Source organism: Cornus florida, unplaced genomic scaffold, assembly GCF_030987335.1.
Source record: "Cornus florida cultivar Cherokee Brave unplaced genomic scaffold, ASM3098733v1 CherokeeBrave_3.0.0_Hap2_Chr07, whole genome shotgun sequence".
NCBI classification, from domain to species: Eukaryota; Viridiplantae; Streptophyta; class Magnoliopsida; order Cornales; family Cornaceae; genus Cornus; species Cornus florida.
Window position 1 is genome coordinate 17,869,216 of NW_026775577.1, and position 12,201 is coordinate 17,881,416.

Sequence of the window (12,201 nt, forward strand, 5' to 3'; positions counted from 1 at the left end):
TTTCTATACATTTTTCACTTTTTTTATAATAACAAAAAAAGACACATTAAAAGCGCACAATCATTCACAAATTATAGTTATTAATATTATTACCTATTCCTAAACGTTTCTTTTTCATGGAAGGCGTTAATTAAGAGTTATTACCTTCTAAATTAAATTATCTATATATATACTATATATAAAAGTACAAGACTTTTTTTTGACTGTTTCTATACATTTTTCACTTTTTTTTATAATAAAATATTTGAAATTTGAAGAATGTATATGATATTTTAAATATTTTTTCCAGAATGTGAAATTTGAAGAGACCATACCAAAGTGACCTTCCTAATGTGTGCAATATTTCAATTTTGATGACACACTATTTAATTAATACTTCCCATCTAAGTAATTAATTGTTGATTGCCCATCTAAATTCAAATTATATTTTAAAAAATTAGTTAGTTTAATATATGAATTCATATCCTGATATCAGATTATCCTTCGTATCAAGAATTACCTTCTAAATAAATTATCTATACATATAGATATACATACTACATATAAAAGTGCCAAGGATTTTTTTTTTTTCCTACACATTTTGACCATTTTCAAAATAATGAATAAGGTATTTGATACTTCACATGTTATCTTTTCAAATAAAAAGTCTCATTAATTAAAAAAACATAAAAATTTAATTCAAATAAATTGAATAGCCCATTAGTTTCAAAAATCTTTAAACTCACAAATATTTTATTAAATGTTTTAATTAAATACTATTTTTATGGTTTTTAATTCAAATGAATTGAATTAAATGGTTCAGCTACCCGAAAATTTTAAAGTGACTTACTATTTTCTATTATATCTATGTATACCATGTATGCAAGCATGCAAATGCATCCATAGTTTTCGACGTTCATCTTTGTAATGAAAGTATCAAAATTGTTAAATGTTAGTCCAATACATATTGAGTTTAGCTTCTGTTAATTTCATAATTTTCATTAGATTGCAATACAATAAAAGGTAAATTTCATAATTTTCATTAGATTGCAATACAATAAAAGGTAAATTTCATAATTTTCATTAGATTGCAATACAATACAAGATAAGTACTTAGTTGCGCCTCTTTTTGTATATTTGAATTTTGATGATTTATTTATTTTGTGATACCAGGATTGAAACTATGTTGCAAGGACCCAATTGATGGCGAAAAAGGATAATCATCAACACAAAGAGATCATTTTTTTTTTTTTTTTTTCCTCTTAATTTGTATTGTTGATTTAAATTTACTTTCTCAAAACGTTCAATATTTGTAATTAAAATTTCAAAATTGTTAAATGTTAGTCCAATGCAAATTAAGTTTAGATTGTGTTAATTTCGGAATTTTTATTAGATTGCAATACAATATAAGGTAAGTACTTAATTGTGCCTTGATGTTTGAAAAAAATACGTAGTTGTGCCTCTTTATGTAATCTTTGAGTTTTGATGATTTAATTTTTATTTTATTTAATTTATTATTTTTATTTTTTTGCAATACAAGGATTGAGAACTCGAAACTTATCAAATTAGATGTCGATTGAATTATGTTGCAACGTAGGGACCCTTGATTGATGGCAAAAAAAGGATAATCATTCAACACAAAGAGGTGCATCACATGTTATTTTGTTTTCTTTTTTCTCATGTAAACGAAAATAGGTTTGTATAACGGAGATTAGAAATTAAAAGAAAATGAAACTGTTTTGAAAAGAGTTTAACGAAAACATTGGTCTCTAAACAGAACCATTTGCAAATTGACCGAATCTACATATATATATATATATATATATATATAGTAGGAGAGAGATTGATTCACCGTCTTTAACTTTTGTTCAAATAGGTGATAGTTCAATAGAGTTTTGTGCAATTTATCCTAAAATTTAAATTAATAAAATGTATTTTATTAATTCTTTTTATAGAATAGAATTTTTTTAATTAAAGTCGTCCAATCTTTTTTTAAATTGAATCAATATTATTAAGTAGCTAAATCTTTCATAAATACATATAAAAAAAATAGATTGCTAATATTCTGTTTAGCAAGGGCATAATTTCTATTCAAAAGTAAAACTTATTTCATTGTTCCTCTTTTATTTTTAATAATTTTTTCATAATATATTCACATTGTCACTAAAATAAGTTTGGTGAAAATAGATTTATTTAGAATGTTTTGTGAAGTGCTTAATGTCTTTCATTTAGCTCATAGTCAGTGAGTGATTCTGTATAAGTCATTCTTTCTCTACGTCATTGTTTCACTCAATGGAGTTCTTCTCTAACATGGGTAGTCTTCTATTGTTCATCTTTCTTCTTGGTGTGAAAACAATTTGGTACACTAATAAAATATATGCAGTTCAGAATTCTCATTCTACTAAAATTTGAATTTTAATAAATCTACAAAAATAATAATAATCCCATTCTAAATCTCATTTCTACTTCTACTACTACATTAATGTCAATAAAATTACATTTTTATATATTTGTTTTGAATTTATAAATTCATTTTTTTTTTTCTCACAATTATATCCATTGTGAAGTATACGAATCAAATTAGTTTATGAATTGTCTTTAAATATATTTCATTTAATTTAGTTTTACATTTGTTAAAAATATGTCTGGTGAAACTAAAATTCATTCTCATTGAGTTTTTCATATCTTATCAAATATTTATATTGAAAGGTTTAAGTCAAATTTCTTCGGGAAGAAAAAAAGTAAACGTCAAAGATGTTTACTCATTTCATTTGGTTTAATTATTTTTATTTATGTAGTGTGTTATTATTTATTATTTTTGTTAATAAAAGTATATTTTTTTTCAAAAATTTTCATCATGCAATTTTAAATTTTAATCATGAATATATTTAAAAATATATTCAAATCAATAAGTGTGTCAAATATATTTAGCACACCAAGAGATATCCTTATAATACCAATGGAAAAAATTATATTTAAAAACACAAATATTAATATGTTGTATGCTTTTAGTTCGTTGCAATAATTTTACCATTCCATGCTGTTATTTTCGTAAAAACCAGCACCTCATCTTATTTGCTTAACATTGTTAAAGGTTCACTTAATCGTCAATCCTAACATTACCTATTATGATTCCTCTTTTATTAATTAATAAAGTGGATCTCATTTTTCTTTTTGTATAACATTACCTATTATGATTCCTCTTTTATTAATTAATAAAGTGGATCTCATTTTTCTTTTTGTATTTTGTTATGACGGATGTAAGAAAGGCATATCAAAATATTTACATTTTTTTAATTAAGTGACAAATTATGCTTTATTTACTCATGTGTGTACATTGACTAGTATATATATATATATATATATATATATATATATATATATATATATAGTCTATAGGTATAAATTGTTTATAATGGTTTTTTTGGCAAACCTCAGGGAGTATTACTGTACTATATCCTTTATTTTATTATTTATTATTATTATTATTAGTATTAATACAAAAACATTCAGTATTTTAGCACATTAATTTATTTAATAATATATTAATAGGAAATAATGTAATGTCCCGAATTTCTAAATAAAATCATCAATTTATTCAAATTCAAATATATTATTATATACACACGATCTCAAAAAGAAATAAAATATTTTTTATTAATACAAATCAATTTCCTTAAATAAATGCAAAATCTCTAACAACACTAACTCTTCCACCTAAGCCTGCAACTAAAAATTTTCAAACATTCTCAATACCTACAATTGTAGGGGATGAGACAGGAAAGTCCCAGTAAGAAAAATTATAACAAGAATTTAAAAAGTGTTTCATGAAAATCAGTCTCACAAAATATACATATACTTTTAAACAAAATACATATATGCAATTTTAATAAAATAACATTAACAAAATATAAAAATGAGTGTCACAAAATATACATATGTTTTTAAACAATATATATATATATATATATATATATGTAATTTTAACAAAATAATATTAACAAAATATTTGAAATAAAAATCATCCACAAGATATAAAAATTCCTCTGCAAAATAAAGAATTCAACACTGTGTCATCAATATCTCTGTCCATCTCGGTTTATCTCTCTTATCTGGGTTAAAATTATATATATATATATGTAATTTTAACAAAATAATATTAACAAAATATTTGAAATAAAAATCATCCACAAGATATAAAAATTCCTCTGCAAAATAAAGAATTCAACACTGGGTCATCAATATCTCTGTCCATCTCGGTTTATCTCTCTTATCTGGGTTAAAAAATATCGCTCTCATGCCTTTCCTCTAATTTTTATCTTCTGTGTATCATTACTACTTATCAGTGCACACAATACTCATTTAAATAGGCAAACCAGCGACCCAACAACGTAATCTCCAACAGCTCACCGTCACACTTCCATCATCAGACAATATCTATATTTGCCAAAAAGTCCAAGTAGGACCCGCGTACACATCACAATCTCCTTTCTCTCTCTCTCTGTTTTTTTTTTTCCTTTCCTTTTCCTCTCCAATACGGCAGCTTCCTTCTCCAACCATCAGACATATATATATATATAATATGTGACACAAAATTGATTCAACCCATAAAATATCTCTTTAGTGGACCCCACCAAAATCACAATTTCATTTATCTTTTCCTTCATTTCCTCGCTTCGGCTGCTACACCATTGCTTCTTATCTTCATCTGACATGATAAAAATATGATATATATATAATGTAATAAAATCAAATCAAACCAATTTAAATAACTCCATCTTTCCATCATCACCAATCTATGTACATACATACATACCTATCATCAAAACCCACCAACTTACTAAATAAATAAATAAAACTAATTTAATAAAACAAACACTAATTAACGAAATATGGATAACCTAAACTCTCTAATTAGGCAAGTCTCTAATTATAAATAAATAATTAATTTTAACAACTAAAAATCATGAAATAATTATAATTTAAACTCTTAAAAATTCAAGTTGTCACAAATAATAATAATAATAATAATAATAATAATAATAGTAGTAGTAGGAAATACTGAAATTTAATAAATAAAAATTTAATAAATAAGTAAATATATAATATTAAAAAATTAAACTACTAAAATTTTAAAAAAAGAAAATCTAATTAGAGAAGGAAATATATAATATTTAAAAACTTATTTATTTAGGGAAAACACACTCCAATTTTATACAATTGCACTCCAATATTAAAGAAAATGACACATCTAAGTATCTAACTATAACTTTAAAAATTAATATAGTAATTATTTTTCTCAAATATCACAATTACCCGTTTTATTTATGGTAAGATTTTTTTGTCTTCCCCCTCTTTCCCAATTAACGTTCTTGTATCTTGCATTTTTTTTTTGTTAACCCCTCTTCTTCCCTTGCAACCTGCCTTTCTAAACTCTTTCTCTATTTTGTATTAACTTTCTGTTCTATTTCTCATTAAGTTTCAATATTGATTTTTGTAAGTAATAATGAAAGATTTTACAAATAAAAAAAATAACAGAGTTGAACAATAAAATTGATCTTGTTAGCATAAAAAAATATTGAATAACTATTAAAACTTCATCAACCATTAAACTCCTTTTGATAATAATAGTGATGAGAATGGTTATTTTATTATTTTATTTTTTTCCTGTTTTATGCTTTGAGTTTAGATTTAGATTTTTTGTTTTTTCTTGATGTGATTTTTAAGAATTAATTTGGATAGTGTTGAGAATGATAATTTTTTTAAAAAATAATAAATTCTATTTATGCTTTGAGTTTAGTTTGATTGTTTTTCTTGTGATTTTTAAGAATTAATTTGAATATTTTAGTTTACATTTTACTTCTTGATAAATAATGTTTAACTCTTTTAACAATAAAATTAAAAGATTTGAGATTTTTTTAAAAAATTAAGGGTCGTGATAGATGGGCCGAAAATCGTGGCCCAATTAGCTCGACAGAATAGATATGGTATTTCAGATAAGCAATTTTTTTTTTTTTTTTTTTGGTGTTAAGTGGATTCCCTATTTTTCCTCTTTCATCGTTACACAGCCGTCACCGGCATCAATCACTCGGCCGGCGAAACACATCAGCCGTTTCACACGCGATAGCTCGCCGTTGCCATCTCTCCACCATCCGAGCTCTCTGCCATCGCTCCATCACAGCCAGCCCTTCGCCACCGCCGGTCAGATCAAGCACATCCGAGCCCGTCTTCATCCTTGCTGTCCATCTCACCGTCATCCCGCCCTAGTCGGAATAGTGGCTTCTCTAGTCGCTGTTGTCGCCGCCGTTGGGCTATTCCTCCATCGTCGCCAGCGGGGTCTTCTTTTGCTCACGGCCCCGCTGCCGACCGTTTGCTCACTGCCATCACCACATCTCCGAGGTTGTCGTCCTCCAAGTTCTCTGCACCGCCTTGCACGACGGTCCGTCACCGCCGCTGCACCGCCGTTCCGTGCTCTCTGCACCATTTTTGCTCACCGGTCCATTCCGTCTTCGTCCTCGCCGGACTCTGTGCAGCAACCCTGTCCCGCCGATCTCACAGACCCGACCGATAAGGAAAAAAGGGGTTTGTTAAAAAGAGAGAGAAGAGAGGGGAGAGAGAAATTGAGGGACGTTGACAGCTGTACAGGGACAGCCACATGTTCTGTCTAACAAATCTGTTAAAATAATTGGTCCAAATATCATTTTCTAAAATGAGAGAGGTTGTTTTAATGAGTTTAAAGAACTTTTTTGTTAATTTTTTTTTTTAAAGTGCAAGTGTACAAAATTGGAGTGTGAGGTCGGTTATTTAATTCATAAAAAGAAATATAATTAGAGAAGAAAATTTAATAAAATAAAATATAATTAGAAAAAAAAATATATAATATAAAAAATTATTTATTTAATTCAATAACAAGAAATATTAATATTAACAATATAATAGTAAAAAATACTGAAATTTAATAAATAGAAATCTATTTAGAGAATGAAATATATATAATAAGAGTTTTAGTGTAATAAATAATTAGAAATAAAAATATTAGTAATAATAATATATTAGTAGGAAATATTTAATTAGAGAAATACTAATAATAATAATAATAATATAGTAATAAAAAATATTGAAATTTAATAAAAACAAATTTAATTAGAGAAGAAAATATATAATATTAAAAAAATTAAACTACTCAAATTCAATAAAAAAAAATGAATTCGAGAAGGAAATATAAAATATTAAAAAAAGTATATATTTAATTCAGTAAAAAAAATTTAATTAGAGAAGAAAATATAAAATATTAAAAAATTAAACTAGTCCCAAATTTTCTTTACACTTTTTTCTATTTTTTCTCTTCAAATCTAGGCTTTTCTAATCGGGTGAGACTATTTTCTCAAAGAAAGATATTTCCAATCTATCAGAACTTTCCGCTGTCCTGTCCCACCAATTACTGTTATTAGTCTTCCAATTAATTGGTAATTTTGTATACGGCATCCAATAAGTCATCCGAGACACGTATGGTCCGGTCTAGTCAAATCTTTCTTTTAATATTTTTCTCATTTTCACTTGTTATAAGATCCAAAAGTATTGTGATTTTTTTATATATTATTATTATTATTATAAGATAAGAAATTTGACGAGGCGGGCGATGGTTCACCTTGTACCTCTTTCCTTGCAGGTCCTCCGCACTATAAAAAATATAAGTGGGTCCACTTAAGTCTCTCTCTGTCAATGAATGGCCTCTTGACATTTTCAGCGTATACTTTTCAATATAAGGCCGGTGGACAATGAAGGAATCATATTATTCAGCAACCACAAATTTGATACTAAGACCCTTGAAGTCGAATGCCATTTTAGAGATTACAAAAATCGAGGGTGTGAGAGTGAGAGACACACAAATACAATGTTAATAATAGGTTCCTGGAGGCAGCTTTTCTTCATAGTTGTTGTTGTTGTTGGTCTCCTCCAGCCAGCTGCTGCCTACATAGGTCACAGTTGTCACGGTAGTTTCAACTACAGCAATGATAGTAGGTACAAGGCAAACCTTGACACCCTCCTCTCCTCCGTAGCTTCTGACATCAACTACTATGGCTTTTATAATTCATCCTATGGGGAAAACAATGACACAGTTAATGCAATCGCATTTTGTAGAGGAGATGTTGGGATCGATACCTGTCGTGTTTGTGTCAATCAATCTAGTGCTATAATCATAGAAAAATGTCCTAACAAAAAGGAGGCAATTGTATGGTATGACAATTGTACGTTGCGTTATTCCTACCGCTCTATATTCCATAAGATGGAAACTTCGCCTCCTTTTGCTATGAGCAACGAACATAATGCATCCAACGTGGATCAGATTGAGTCGCTGACAACCTTGTTGAACCGCCTAAAGGACAAAGCTGCTTCAGGTGACTCTAATATCAAGTTTGCAACGGGGAACGAGCAAGCACTGGCCTTCCGAATGTTTTTTGCGCTTGTGCAGTGCACCCCTGATTTATCTAAGCACCAATGCATCGATTGCCTAGATGGTGCTGCTACATGGATTCCAAGATCTTCTAATGGACAGCTTAATTGGGGAGCCAGAGTTAATTTACCCAGCTGCAATCTTAGGTTTGAGTACTATATTTTCTATGGTGACAACATCATGGATGCACCACCACCGCCACCACCACCGCCACAGCCACCGTCACCGCCACCGCCACCACCGGGTACAGGGCATCTACATAATATAAATGCATTAATTAGCACACACTTTTATTGCTTTTAAACTTGTAAATAAAAATTATACTCTTATTGTTTTTCTTGGTATTCTTTATATAGACTACTGCATCACTAGCTAGTTCTTTATGATCTATTTGGTAACTTAAAAAGTTTCTCGATTCCCTCTGAGTCGAGTTTGGATTGATAGCAGCCTATCCCAGCTCATATGGTATTAGGTTATTTGAGAGCTGATGATTTTGCAGTTGACTTTCTGTAGCAGTCTTCTGCCTAAAAATATATCACTCAATTTTTTTAAAGAAAAGAACCATTTTTTTTTTTTTTTTTTTTTAAGTCGAATTGATTTTTATTCATTAGATTAGATGAAGTGGATGGGACCAGTGTTAATGCCATCCACTTCATCAAATAAGTAATGCTATTTTGTGTTAAGCAACAGGTCTTCATGTTGTCTCCCTTTACTCTATATTTTTATTTTTTATTTTTTGTGTTTTTTACCAACTCCCTTTACTTTTTCTTACCAACTAAGAACTGGTTATGAAACACAACCATTTATTTGACAGTGCTACTACCTATTTTGTTAAACTTGTTTAATGTCCCCAATAGGTTTCATAATTGTAGTGTGGTCCTTACATAGTTTGATAGTTACACAAAATGGTAAAATTTATAGGATGGTTTACCTGCGTGTTATTGTCTATATATGGAAGACTAGTGTCCAATGGTCATGATGATTGAAAGAAAAAGTAATTACTTTTCAGAGACGAAAAAAAATGGAGCATTAGTTGCAATCAGCACAAGTGTATCTTCATTTGTTGTGCTAGCCCTGCTTGGGTCCAGTATTTACTACTATTGGAGAAGGAAAAGAAAAGAGGAAGGTATGTAATGCAGTTAACACGTACAGTTGTATATATTACCTTCCACGTTATGTCAGCTAATTCAATCCCTTCTCCTTGTTGCAGAAGACAGGGAAAATAGACAAGACGTTCAATTAATCAACTTGGCAAATGATAGAATACTTAATCATCCCTACGAGATTGAAAATTTAGGAGGAGAAAATGGGGTGAATTCTCAAGAATTACCTTTGATCCAATTGGATATCATACAGGCAGCTACACAACATTTTTCTGAAGAAAATAAGCTCGGAGAAGGTGGATTTGGTCCGGTGTACAAAGTAAATTTTGTGGTGTTATTACAAGTTCTTCAAGCAGCTATATATCTTGTCCAACTCTTGGAATTAATGTCTTATTATGGTATACAATGCATGACCTGGAAATTTATTAAATTACAGGGAACATTAGAAGATGGAAAGGAAATTGCGGTAAAGAGGCTCTCAAGAACTTCAGGCCAAGGACTGCAAGAGTTCAAGAATGAAGTTATTTTAATTGCAAAACTACAGCATAGGAATCTCGTCCGACTCTTGGGTTGCTGTTTGGATAGAAACGAATTCCTGCTCATCTATGAATACATGCCCAACAAGAGCTTAGATTTATTCCTTTTTGGTTTGACCCTTAATTACTTGCTAGCTACTATAATTTTTCATGCAATAAAGACGAGCCAAAAAATACTTGACAGAAGTAAGACACTAATATCATTTTGTTTTAATTCTTTCATGTAGATTCCACTAAAGGTGCACATCTGGATTGGAAAACACGTCTTAGAATTATTCATGGAATTGCTCGTGGTATTTTGTACCTGCACGAAGATTCTCGACTCAGAATTATTCATAGGGACCTTAAAACTAGCAACATTTTGCTGGATCATGAGATGAATCCAAAAGTTTCAGACTTCGGAATGGCAAGGATTTTTGGAGGAAATCAAATTGAAGCTAACACAAATAGAGTTGTTGGAACATAGTAATCTTCTTCCTTTCTTTTCTAATTTATTTATTTTTCTAATTTCAATTTATTATTATTATTTCCGGTATCAACATTGACCTCTTTCAATATGTTAGTGAACAAAACCAGTAAGTGGAAGGGTTGTGATGGAACTTTGGCATACTCTGTTATCCACCAGTTCCTAAAGTGCTTGTAGCATCTAATTTGATATACAATATATATATTTTTCTTTGGGGAGTTGAAACTAATCTGATATCATCATATTTGTTATTCTTGTTTCAAATAGTGGGTATATGGCACCAGAGTATGCTATGCGGGGATTATTTTCTATTAAATCAGATGTTTATAGTTTTGGAGTTCTACTACTAGAGATAGTGAGTGGGAAAAAGAATAACAACCTCTACCATTTTGAACATGGTCAAAGCCTCCTTACATTCGTAAGTTTCTATCATTTTATTAATGTAATTTTATTAAAATTAAAGTATGTAGCACTTCCATCTAGCTTATGAGTAATTTTATTAATATTAACTTGATGAGTGGTATGATATGACAGGCATGGAAATTGTGGTGTGAAAACGAAGGGTTGGAGATGATGGACCCATTACTTGGGCAGTCTTTTGTGGCAGAGGAAGTATTGAAATGCATCCATATAGGATTGTTATGTGTCCAGGACGATCCAGCACATAGGCCAACCATGTCATATGTAGTCCTTATGCTGGGGAGCGACAGCATAACCCTTCCTCCACCAGCACAACCAGTATTTTCTTTTGAAACAGTACAATCCTCACAGGATAATAAGACATCCTCCAATAACGTAGTAACTATTTCAAATGTATCACCCAGGTGACTTTATTTGTTAGTTTTTTTTTTTGGTTCTATGTAATTGATGTGTAAGCAAATAAAGTAGCATACAGAGCAATGTCAGACATCCATGTTCACTAGTTCATCACAAGCTGAACATGCTCATGTTCTCCTTATCTAACACCTTTTTTCTTTTGAAGACTGGAAGCGAATTAAACCACGTGAATGGGCTTGGCTTCCCTTTTGGAATATGGACAGTAAGAGAAAATGCAGAACCACTATAAGCTACAACAATCAACATAATATGGAGCACTCCACTATAAGCTACAACAATCAACATAATATGGAGCACTCGTATTTTGATGGGTTGGGATTTTGATTCTCATAACCTGAAAATATATATTGACAACCCCATGGGAGGCTTTTGCTCTTCCGCTGTATACTGGGTTTTGTTCCTTTTCAATTTGATTTTCGTCCTTCATTTGTTTATTTGTAAATAGTAGCCAATTTGTAATTTCTTTTATTTATTTATTTATTTATTTTTATTATGTAAATAATCTGATTTTGTTTCTTCTATGATCTGAATTTAAATTCACCCATTAATATTCAATTTTAGTTTTTATTACAGTGGGATCTCTGCTAATTTTCTCTGTTCTCATCTTTGGTAAAAATCTTCTATTTTAATTGATTATTTTTTAAACAAAAAAAACTTACTAAGATCTTGTAACTTCAGTATATTCTTACAAAAACTCGGTATGGCGTAGCTATTAGGGTTTCACATACACAATTGGCAAATATAACAGATAAAAAAAAAAAAAATCAAACACAAGCAAAACATGAGATTTATGTGGTTCGGCAAATTGCCTAATTGTTAGAATTT

General features: G+C 29.7%; 1 protein-coding gene across 2 annotated transcripts; it reads left to right on the forward strand.

Moving 5' to 3' along the window:
• Window positions 1-7,682: 7,682 nt before the first annotated feature.
• On the forward strand, window positions 7,683-11,946 carry LOC132266646 (cysteine-rich receptor-like protein kinase 10). Of its 2 annotated transcripts, none has more exons than XM_059767578.1 (7): window positions 7,683-8,678; window positions 9,444-9,560; window positions 9,648-9,856; window positions 9,974-10,184; window positions 10,301-10,538; window positions 10,807-10,957; window positions 11,074-11,946. In XM_059767578.1, exons 1-7 carry the CDS (start codon window positions 7,874-7,876, stop codon window positions 11,365-11,367), a joined length of 2,025 nt encoding a protein of 674 aa, XP_059623561.1. In that variant the 5' UTR covers window positions 7,683-7,873; the 3' UTR covers window positions 11,368-11,946. The 2 variants fall into 2 exon arrangements, with proteins under 2 accessions (XP_059623561.1, XP_059623560.1); XM_059767577.1 differs by having other exon boundaries at window positions 7,687-8,678; window positions 9,645-9,856.
• Window positions 11,947-12,201: the final 255 nt, after the last annotated feature.